The 12,082-nt window shown below is 33.7% G+C and overlaps 1 protein-coding gene across 4 annotated transcripts; it reads right to left on the bottom strand.

Moving 5' to 3' along the window:
- Positions 1-2,754: 2,754 nt before the first annotated feature.
- On the bottom strand, positions 2,755-12,082 carry LOC122680503 (C-type lectin domain family 9 member A-like). Of its 4 annotated transcripts, XM_043881965.1 has the most exons (8): positions 11,982-12,082; positions 10,005-10,116; positions 9,344-9,442; positions 8,717-8,770; positions 7,527-7,628; positions 6,742-6,884; positions 4,112-4,218; positions 2,755-3,531 (listed from the first exon to the last, which is right to left on the bottom strand). In XM_043881965.1, exons 3-8 carry the CDS (start codon positions 9,378-9,380, stop codon positions 3,429-3,431), a joined length of 546 nt encoding a protein of 181 aa, XP_043737900.1. In that variant the 5' UTR covers positions 9,381-9,442; positions 10,005-10,116; positions 11,982-12,082; the 3' UTR covers positions 2,755-3,428. The 4 variants fall into 4 exon arrangements, with proteins under 4 accessions (XP_043737900.1, XP_043737901.1, XP_043737902.1 ...); XM_043881966.1 differs by lacking the exon at positions 10,005-10,116 and having other exon boundaries at positions 11,982-12,067; XM_043881967.1 differs by lacking the exons at positions 10,005-10,116; positions 11,982-12,082 and adding an exon at positions 9,652-9,697.

Raw genomic sequence — 12,082 nt, 5'->3', positions numbered from 1 at the left:
TTTTAGCTTCAACATCAGGCCTTCCAATGAATATTCAGGACTTATTTCCTTTAGGATAGACTGGTTGGATCTCCTTGCAGTCCAAGTGACTCTCAAGAGTCTTCTCCAACACCACACTTCAAAGGCATCAATTCTTCGGCACTCAGCTTTCTTTATGGTCCAACTCTCACATCCATACATGACTACTGGAAAAACCATCGCATTGACTAGACAGAACTTTGTTGGCAAAGTAATGTCTCTCCTTTTTAATATGATGTCTAGGTTGGTCATAACTTTTCTTCCAAGAAGTAAGCATCTTTTAATTTCACATCCTTATATGACTACTGAAAAACCATAGCTTTGGCTATAGGGACCTTTGTCAGCAAGGTAATGTCTCTGCTTTTTAATTTCTGTCTAGGTGGTAACCATAAATTTATTTACCACATCCATTGACTCTACTTCTCTTTTGTAAAAAGTCACATAGTTTCGAAAGAGAAAGCAAAACTGTGTTTATTTGCAAAATGACAAAACTGTCTGCCTAGAAAATTCCAAAATATCTCCGAAATCCTCCTAAAACTAACCATAAGTTAAACATAGTTTCAGATAGAACAGCATATCAAAATCAGTTATATTTACATATACTAAAATTAAATTCTTGGAAACTGGGATAAACAAAAAGTATCATTTGCAATAGTATCAAAAACATTAAGCTGATAGTATAAATGTACCAAAGCATGTGCACCATTTTTATGCTGAAAATTATAAAATACTAACGAGAAAAGTTGAGAGAGACAAATTGTTAAATAAACTATGTTCCTAAGCTGGAAATCAAAACATTATGATGATTTCTTTTCTCCTTTAATTGCTCTATGAATTTAAGTCAATCAAAATCAGAAACACACAGCCTGGTTCTCTGTGACAATCTAGAGGGGTGTGATGGGATGGAACGTGGGAGGAAGGTTCTAGAGCGGGGGATATATGTATACTTATGACTGATTCACATTGCTGTATGATAAAAAACAACACAACAATGTAAAGCAATTTTCCTCCAATTAAAAAAAGTTTAAAAATGGGAAACAGAGTAAGATTTATTTTGTAGAAATTTACACGTTGATTTTAATTTTTCAAAATGCATTTTATTTTTTAGAATGATATACATTTACAGAAAAGCTTTGAAGATTGTATAGAGTTCTGTATACTCTGTACTAATTTCCTCTTTAAAGCATTTGCACATTTGTTATAATAAACCAACATGTATACATTTTTAGTAACTAAAATCCATAGTTTATTCCTTAATTTATTCCATAGTTTATTCCGTCCTTAATTTTTTTAGCTTTGTCCTTTCTATATTCCAGGATCCCATCCAGGTAACCACATGACATTTAGATATCATGTCTCCTTAGGTTCTCCTTGACTGTTACAGACTTTCTGTATTCTCTTTGATGATGTTGATAGTCTTGAAAAGTACCAGGTAGATATATTTTAGACTATCCCTCATTGGGAAATGTCTGACATTTTTCTCATTTGTGGATTGGGATTGTAAGTTTGGGGGAGGAACACAAAGTGCAAATTTTATCACATCACATCAAGAGAACAGATTGTGAGCATGACTTACCACTGTTGATGCTACCTTTGCTCACTGAGGTGGTGTTTGTCAGATTTTCCACTCTAAAGTTACTCTTATTTTCCCTTTCCATTTGACTGTATAATAATTTCTTTGGAAGCAAATCATTATGTGCAATAAGTACTTAAGGAATAAGGAGTCCCATCACCTTTAGGCAATGGCATCTACATTATCTATTTAGAATTTTTCTGCACAGGAGATTTGTTTCATCTCCCTCATTTACTTAAGTATTCAATTATTTTAAACTACTGTGTATTCATGGATATTTAATTTTGGGGTTATAATTCAATGCTATTTCTTATTTTGGTTTTGCTGCTTAAATTGTTCCAGCTTTGGCCATTGGTAATTTCTTTATCTAGATCCTCAATCCTGTTGACATACCTTCATCATTTAAGTACTTCTCAATTTTCTAGAACTACAGAAATCTCCAGGCTCTTCTTAGAATCACCCTATCTTAGAATCAGCCTTTTTTTTCAAATAGCTAAGAGTTTATGTACCATACCAGGTAATGGAATTATAATAAAAACTGGCCACTAAGTAAACTTTTTTTTTCTTTGCATAAAAAAAGCCAAAACAATTTTGAAAAAGACAAATCAGGAGAACTCACATCGCTTCATGACTTCCTATAAATTCACAATAATCAAGATATTGGTGAAAGAAGACAGATATTCAGATTAACTTAACTTGAAATGGAACATAAAATTCAGTGTAAACTTAGAGCTTCTAGAAGAAAGCATAGGAGAGAAAATTTCAAGTTCAGATTAATTAAAGATTTCTTAATTAAAAACTTCTTAAATATAAAAATGTAAATTTAAAACAATAATTGCACTTCATCTAGTTACAAACTTCTGCTCATCTAAACTTCTAAAAACAATGTTAAGAGAATATAAGGTATACTGGAAGGCAACATTTATAAATCACATGTCTAATAAAATATTAGCATCCAAAATATGTAAAGAAAGAACTCTTATACAGTAGTACCTCTTATAGTGCGTCACTAATAAGAAAGTGAGCAATCCAATAAAAACAGGCAAGATACTTTAATCAGTACTTTACCATAGGAGATCTGTGGTTAATGAAATCATATGAAAAGTTGCTGTACATCATTTATTCATTCGAGATATACAAATATAAGCACACCTTTATTATACCACAACTTTATTAAAAATAGCTTTAAAGATTATCAATATTAAATGTTGGCAGGACACAAGCAAATGGAATTGTCATACACTGCTAATACAATACAAAATGATACAGCCACTTTGTAATATGGAAACACACCCAGAAGTTTGGACTTGCCAGAAAGCACTCAAGTTGTTAGTTGTGGTGTAGGTCACAAACTTGGATCTGATTCAAGATACTATTTATTTTCTTTCCAGTTAGTATCCAGTCTTTCTGCTAAAATGTAAGGAATCAAGCAAATGCATATACAATTGATACAATATAATGACTTCACTTATTCCTGGCATTAAATCCCAGGTAAAATGTACATGACAGTGACAACAGTTTGCAAGATTAGTTACTAAATCTGTGTGAGTTGCAGAAATTGACTACACAGTCCTAAGGTTCTTGAGAAACACTGATACTTTCTCACTCTGCCAACCTGTGCTCATAACTGGTGTGATCTGGGATCCATGTTTGAAAGAGGCAAAAGTGGAGGGTCCACAATGTATCTCTATCAAGCTAGAATATAGGTGCAGCCAATAACAAAGCATTCTGAAATGAGAGATATAGAGACTGGACTTCCAAGGGTTTGAGTTTTTATAAGGAAAAGTTGTTGTATGTGTCTTTGGTTGTTGTTTCATTAGGTAGCAAGACAAGCTATCTACTTCTCACAAATGAAGTGCATGAATCTGGAACAGTCAGAAGCAGACATCTTCGTTGCTTTAATATATGCACAGTTTCCTTCGTTTGACTCTTTCCAATCACTTAAAATAAAATAAAGGCATATAAATAATGTAAAATAGACATTCACTAATGCAAACATAAGAAATATTGGTCTAAAGTTAAGGTTTTTTTTTTTTTTTTCTTTCCTTATAAGAAACTATCCCTTGGTTCCCTAGCCTTTCCTAAAGCATACTTTATGAGGATTATAGCAATCAAGTTGAAAATCCTCCCTTTCTATATATACTCATTTTCTAAACTTAAATTCTTTGTATGTGTGTGTCTGTAGGTACATGAAATGCCCATGTGTGTGCTCAGTTGCTAAGTCAGGTCCGATTCTTTACAATCCCATGGACTGCAGTCTACCAGCCTCCTTTGTCCATGGGATTTCCCAGGCAAGAATATTGCAGTGGGTTGCCATTCTGCAGTGGATCTCCCTGACACAAGGATCAAACCTGTGTCTCCTGCATTACCAGTGGATTCTTTACCACTGAGCCACCTGTGCATGTCCATATATGTATGCATATTTGTCTACATATTGAATGTGTGCATTTTCCTTTATACTTTTTGAAACATAAGCTAGAATATGGAACTTATTAATTACTATCTATTCTAGAGACTTACAATTTGAGAAAAGGCCTTGATTTGTCTTCCCACGTCCATTGATTTCTGGTTTCTTTACGAGATAATCCAATCCAATAGAAATAGGATAGTTGGCTTTGAATGAAGTTCTGCAATAAAAAAGATATATTCTATGAGAAAAAAAGTCTTTGTAATTTTGGAATGAAATAATAATCTTTTCAATATTTTTATTATTTTGAGTAACAAAAGTATAAAGATTAACTTCATCCTGATTCTGTTCAAACAATAGACTCTTAGTTATATTTATTAAATATAGTGGCATAAATGAGACATAAAAAAACACTCTCTTAGCTTACCTATCTTTTTTTTAAAAGATTTTTGAATGTGGATCATTTTTTTAAGCTTTTATTGACTGTGTTGCAATATTGCTTCTGTTTTATGCTTTGGATTTTTAGCCAAGAGGCATGTGGGCTCTTAGCTTCCTGACCAGGGATCACATCTATACCTCGTGTGTTGGAAGGCAAAGTCTTAACCATTGGACTACTAGGGAAGGCCTGTACCTATCTTATTTAATCTTCAGACTGAAATATCTTAATTTACTTTTAAAACTGATACTTGTAGCTCAAGAACAAATTCTGAGAAAAATTGGTTTGTATTGAGGTTCAGGTGTGATAGATGTGAGGTTTACACCAATGTCATTTAAATTTTTGTTTCACAATTACTGTGCTTATTTTTTGTGAAGTGAGCATCTTGAAGAAGTGGTCCTTATTCTACCAGATGAGATGTTTATACAGGTGTCTGGAAATTACTTGATAAATACAAATGTAACTGATGTTCATCTTGTAAGTTAATGTTTACAACATGTATGCATATACATTGGGGCTTCCTTGGTGGCTCAGGGGTAAAGAACCTGCCTGCTAATGAAGGAGATGAGGGTTTGATCCCTGGTTTGGGAAGATTCCCTGGAGAAGGAAATGGCCACTCATCCCCGTACTCTTGCCTGGGAAAGCCCATGGACAGAGGAGACTGGCAGGCTACAGTCCATGGGTTCACAAAAGAGTCAGACATGACTGAGTGACTAAATGACAATGACAACAACAATGCATATATACTATCTGATGTGATCTTCTTAAAATATGTTGGAAAGAAAATATAACCAGCTTTATTACAAGCAAAGTAATGTGTGAAAGAGAGTCAAATAGAGGGTTTCTGACTATAAATTCTGTTTCCTTATTCTGCTTTAATTTTCACCCTTAGTTTTTTTTGTTTGTTTTACCATAGTGAAGACAGCAAAAACTTAGTTCCTCTATCCAGAAAAAAATTACATATATATTCATAAAATTTGAAATTCAATTTCATGGTTTTCATAGATGCACTTATTTTTGATGAAGATACGATGCATGAAAGGTTAGGGCTTCGTGACTCTAAAACTAGTTCTTGAGTCCACCAGGCTCCTCTGTCCATGGAATTCTCAGGCAAGAATATTGGAGCAGGTTACCCTTCCCTTCTCCAGGGGATCTTCCTGATCCAGGGTTCAAATCCAGATCTTCTCCATTGCAGGCAGATTCTTTACCATCTGAGCCATCAGGGAACCTCCTTAGAGTAAAAAGGAGGTTAGTTCAGATTCTACAAATGTCTTCTTTTTGGGTTCAAATTTGCTTTGTTTTCTTGATGGTTTTCAAGTTCACATTTTTATAGCTATTTATGAGTTGTTAAAAGCCAAGGATATGGGTAATGGACTAGTACAGAAAACTGAAGGAGTCTTAGTGCCTATTTATTTTTGAGAGAATAGTATTAAAAATTTTTTGTCAACCTGGAATGTAAGTATATATATTTCTTGAAAGAATAATAGTAAATTATTTCTCTATTCAAATAAAAGATAATGATAAGTATCATGAAATATTTAGTTCAATTTTATTGGAAACCAGTATGAGGCAAAATTCAGTGTGAGTTGGAATTAATTGATCTTCAACTTTAAATTCATATAGAGCTCTTTGTTTTTTTCCTCAAACTCAGTGGTAATGTTGTATTTCTTGATTTGTTGGAAGTAAAATGACATTTTCTTTTCAGAGAGGAGAAAGCTACATTCCATGAAATTATCTGTATGAAAATACAATTATCTCCAATAAAATGATATATTTTAAGCAATTTTTTTTTCTAATTGGTTCATGTTCATCTTTACATTACTATACTGGAAAATTCTATTTGTGGATGAATTAGATGAATTAAATGAAATTCTAATTTCATTTCTACTTGTACATTTTACTTTAATATGAGTACTATCTGGATCTGAATCAACTTACAAATATAAACTACAGACACTCAATATTATCAGGCATTAAAATTTAGCCAACAGGACTTCCCTGTAGGTTAAGTCGTTAAGAATCTGTCTGCCAATGCAGGGGACACAACTTGGCTCCCCAGTCCAGGAAGATTCTACATGCCACAGAACAACTAAACTCGTGCACCACTACTACTCAGATGACGCTTTAGAGCCAATGCTCCACAACAAGAGAAATAACCTGAATGAGAAGCCCTCTCGCTGCACCTAGAGAAAGCCCAAGGTAGAAAGGAAGAGCAAGTGCTGCCAAAATAATAATAATAATAATAATAATAACAATAACAGATGGCTGAATTAACACAGTGTGAAATGGAAAACAGAAATACGTCACCAGTTCTTCCTTATCTTCTATCGTAAGAAGTGTGGAGTCCATTTCCTTGCAGATTTTTTTACTTTCTTCGAAGTTCTTCAATTCATCCGAAAAATAGTAGCATTTCTGTCCACAACACGACCATTTACTTCTACATTCCTTTCCTTGAAAACAAAAGAGTGTTTTATGTCCGGAGACCATTCAGGGTGTATCTTGAAAGGAATGCTCTGGAACTTAGCTTTAAGGAATCGTTTCTAGTCCTTGTAAAGCCATTGATTTCATGACATGGATGGACTTCATTTCTGAAGTTCCTGGCCTTAGGGAGATGACTTACATCCCTCCAAATATATGCGCAGTATTATTAAAATTCTCTAGGAAATAAATCTTAGAAAAATACTGTCTTCCCTCACAACCTCTACAGAGAGGACTTCACAGGGGAAAACAACTTCTTTGAACTCTCTAGACTGAATAAAATCTATAGGTACAGAGCTACATTAACCTAGTGCCTGATCTATATACCCATATGAGAGCATATAATAATGATCATATAATGTGCTAAAAGATATGTCGAATTTTTTCGTAGAAAAAAATATTATTTTGAGAAATGGTGATTTAAAAGAATATATCGTGTATACAGAAGAATCTAACCTTTGGGAAAGATTAAGTTTTCTTTCCCCAATTAAATAAAATGAAAGCTGGACTTCACAATTGGCTGAGTCTAAAATAACATCCAAATTGAGCAGATCATCAACTGACTGAGAGAAGCAGAGAACATACTTGCTGGTCTGAGTCTTTTATCTACATACCTGTATTAATTGGTTTCTCTTTGAAAGCCATGGTTTTAGATGCGGAATTTTCTTCTGTTCCATTCTCCAATATAGGCTCCGGTAATCGACCCTGGAAAACTTCTACTGTACATTATTGAAGCGAAGTGAAATTCGCTCAGTTGTGTCTGACCATTTGCGACCCCATGGACTATATAGTCCATGGAATTCTCCAGGTCAGAGTGCTGGAGTGGGTAGCCTTTCCCTTCTCCAGGGGATCTTCCCAACCCAGGGATCGAACCCAGATCTCCCACATTGCAGGCGGATTCTTTACCAGCTGAGCCACAAGGGAAGCCCAGTGATACTTGAGTGGGTAGCCTATACCTTCTCCAGGAGACCTTCCCAACCCAGGAATCAAAACCGGGTCTCCCGCATTGTGGGCGGATTTTTTACCAACTGAGCTCTCAGGGACATCAGTACATCATTAGCTCTAGAAAAACATAACATGGGGCAGACTAAAAGGCATAAATTAAATTTAAAGATGTCAGTTAATGTTCAGGAATTTTATTCCTGTGCTTTTTATGGAGATAAGACTATAAAGGAAGACACAAATTACATCATGAAAAAGCCTTTAGGGATGCTAAGGCAGTTGGATTTTTAAGGTAAACCTTGTGATCTCAATGCCAGCAATGAGTAACCTGAAAATAGCATTAAGAAAAATGTTCCACTTAAAATAGATCAAAAATAATAAAATATCCAGAAATATATTTAACTAAGATGTGCAAAACATATACTTTAAAAACAAAATTGCTGAAAATCCAAGACAAATAAATGGTTGGAAAGATATATCATATTTCCCTTATGTCACATGTGAAAATTAACTGAAAATGGATGAAGCACAAACATGAAGAAGTAAAAACAATGCTTTAGATAACATAGGTGAAAGTTATGATCCTGTATTAGGCAATGGTTTCTTAGATATGATACTAAAAACCTCTGTTTTAGAATAACAATATTTTTTATGTCTTATAGCAAGATAAAATTAGAGTCAATTGCCTATAATGGATATGGTGATCATATTGTTGCATAGGGAGAAAGCCTCTCTTATGATGAATATTTAGGAATATTTATAATTTATGTTCTACCCCAAAATCTATTTCTATCTTCCCTAGCCTAAGAGAGAGGCAAAATACAAAGTATATTTATATTAGAAGTTTGAAATCATTATGTACCTTTCTGGATCTTTGTTACTGGAGAGGACTTATTCTGTTCTGATATTTGGTTACCTAGAAAAAAAATGGAAGTAATCTTTTAAAATATTAACTTTACTTAAATAAATCATAATAATTTTAGTTTTTAGTTTAAACATGGTGTTTTTAGGATTTAGGATGATCTGTAAAAAATTGCTTTATGAATAATTAATGAGGTAATGAAGACTGCTGCAGCTGCTGCTAAGTCGTGTCAGTTGTGTCCGACTCTCCCATAGACAGCAGCCCACCAGGATCCTCTGTCCTGGGGTGTGTATATTTCAAAAACCTTAGAGAAGAGACTCCACCACCTCTTACAATACTTGGTTCAAGCAATCTCAAGAATTAATTTGTTTTTCTCAATAAGGCATTTAAGTTTCCTAAAGTATATCTATGAGTTATGAAATCAGAACATATCTGTGTATATATTTAATTTTCCCTACAATCATTCTGTAATTTATATTTTGCACAATCTCAGAATAACCCTTCAATACTTAAGCTAAATGCACACATTAAAATAAGAGTTCTATTCCATAATAATATGAAATTTTAGAAGCACTGACAATCATTAAAATGAAAGGTTCAATCATAATCTTTCAAAACCTGACTTACGTGAAATAAAAGTTATCACTCTCACTATAGTATACATCAAGACAAAACAGATGATTCCCAGGATCACAATAATGAGCTTCTCTCAAGCTGATGGTGAATCTACAAGGAGAGAAAAGGATACAATGAGAAAGGAGTGATGGAAACAGTTATTTTAGAAGAACAAAAGATCCCACATCCATGAGAATTCAAAGACATCAACTTTGACCCCAAAACAATATCTACCACTGCAATCCTCCTCCCAGAATATACTATTCCTTTTTCAGTGAAAATAAGGCTTCACGAATTGTACATCAAAGACTCCAAATTACAGCAATGCCTGGGTAGGTAGTCCTAGAAGAGGGCATGGGAACCTTCTCCAGTATCCATGCCTGGAGAATCCCCACAGACAGAGGAGCCCGGCGGGCTACAGTCCATGGGGCTGCAAAGAGTCGGACACAACTGAGCGACTAAGCACAGCAAGCACATATGTCATATTAGAATGCTGTATTTCAAACTCCAGCTTTAAGCCTCATCAATAAAATCACGTAAGCGGGTAAATGTTTTACACTTGCAGTGGTAGTTCCTGTTATTCCATTGACATAATGAGAGGCATTTTGAAAGTTTAATTACACATAGGTTTTCTCCTGCTCAGCTGCTAAAATTGATCTTTTCACCATCTTACCTCTCATTTGCTGTCTCCTGCCGTCCTTAACCAGACTCGGGTTCTGAGTAGTTTTCCTTTTGGTTCTTCATCTCTGTGGCTGTTTAATGTCAAGGATGGTGCTCTATGGAAACTTTACATAAGTAGTTAATAAATGGGGTATAAAATCACAAGAAGCCTTGAAGGGTTAAACTGGGTGATGTGTGAGATCAGTTAACAGCACTCATTTAGCAGCTGAGCAAATCCAAGTTTGGTTCTCATTTCAGTAGACCATAGACAGCTGTTTCAGGATAGAGTAAGTAGTTTTAAAAATAGCATTTGGTGTTTAATAACCAAGAGTGGTGGGAATGGGCGGGAGGTGAGAGGGAGATTCAAGAAGGAGGGGACATATGTACACCTATGGTTAATTCATGCTGATGTATGACAGAAATCAAACCAATATTGTAAACTAATCATCAGTCAGTGAATAACAAATAAATATTAAAAAAATAATATTCTCTATTTGGCATAATGTTACTTCTTTATTGGAACAATGAAAATTAGTAGATAACTAAAAAATTTCATGAATAATAATATCCTGATCAATTGAAAGTCAAATTTCACACAGTTTTAAAGAAACACTTCAAAACTGTTATAACTTTGTTCAAATTAAAAGTCCATATTGGAAACAAAGTGCACCAATTATATAGATAAGTTTAAAATCCATTAAAAGTCAAAGACAGCTTTCTAAAGGTGAGGGAATAGCAGTATTGGCATATATGGTACACTCTGCACTAAACTACTTTAATTGGGACATCCATTTATGAAAAGAGAATGAGATGCTATCAAATAATTCTATTTTGAGTAATTGTGGAGCTCTAAGAAAAGAAATCATTAAAAAATCAAATAAATATTTTACATGTTAAAAATGGTACATGACATATTAAATTTTCCAAAACTTTTTATCATATAAAGACAAAACAATGTTAAAATGTCATTAAATAAACACTTATTTTGCATGAGTAATTGACAATTGACAATGGCTAAGATATGAAATCATAAAATGATAAGAAAAAGCATACATCATTTATTGAAGAACAATGTTGGTACAAACTTCCAGGAAGATCCTGAGGCTGTTAAGTCAATGAGGGTAGCTTTAGTTGTATCAGCAGTTATAATAAGTCAATAATGTGCTTTAATAATTCAGTCAATGGATTCTGTCGTCAGTGCGATCTACAATGAATTCTGGCTTTGAAACTTACAATGTATGACCTTTAAAAATTATGTAGTATTTAGCAAATGAGTTTACTAATCCAAAATCAGAATAAAAATATGTATGATATAAAGCATGTAAAACACCTAATATTAAATTTGACTTTTATTTTATTTCTTATTTTAATACAATTGCCATGGTATTATTTATATCAGGCAATATAATTTATTAGACAGAAATCTCTATTAGTGTGATTTATCTTTTTTCAATATTATGATCAAGTTTTTATAAAGCATTTGATTGTGTATAATTGAGTTAATCCAGCATTTTACTGGTGGTACCACATTCTGATTTTTATTTCAACTAGATCTGTGAAGAATTCTATTAACCATTAACAGTTCTATGAATCCATTTTAAAACTCTATTTTTAAGGACTGAGCTAAATATTTAATGATATATTTAATTATATGTCTATTGATGACAAAATACAATGTTAACTGTTCCTTGTCCTGATGCTCATGATACTTCACTTTAAATTGTATTGATCAACAGACACAGTTATACATGTATGTATTCACCTGAATAATATCTGTAGGCAAGAATTTGAACATTTTAAGAAATCTTCCCAAATACATCATATTTTATTCTTACTTTCTCCCAAAATTAAAATACCAACATATCAAATACAGATACCATTATCTCTTTAATTTGTTTGCTTAGCAATTGTTCCTAAGTCAAACCACACTGGCATTTGTAATCTCCTGCTAAATGAGATGAGGAATTAGGAAGGAGAGGGAAACACATACCTTCTACAGACCAGAATCCTGCCTCTTCTCGTGAGTGGCCAGGTTACTGTGATAATCAAACAATGTCTGTGGTCTTCACAGACTGCCCTGTGACGGCCCAG

The sequence above is a fragment of the Cervus elaphus genome, chromosome 22, assembly GCF_910594005.1.
Source record: "Cervus elaphus chromosome 22, mCerEla1.1, whole genome shotgun sequence".
Classification (NCBI taxonomy): Eukaryota; Metazoa; Chordata; class Mammalia; order Artiodactyla; family Cervidae; genus Cervus; species Cervus elaphus.
This window is presented reverse-complemented; position numbering and strand designations above follow the sequence as displayed.

Coding starts and splice junctions, on each gene's coding strand:
- LOC122680503 (XM_043881965.1), bottom strand. CDS start 9,380: ATGTATACTATAGTGAGAGTGATAACTTTTATTTCAC. Junction 6,885..7,526: donor AGAGAAACCAATTAATACAG/GTATGTAGATAA, acceptor TTTGTTTTCAAG/GAAAGGAATGTAGAAGTAAA. Junction 3,532..4,111: donor TCAAGGCCTTTTCTCAAATT/GTAAGTCTCTAG, acceptor TTTTATTTTAAG/TGATTGGAAAGAGTCAAACG.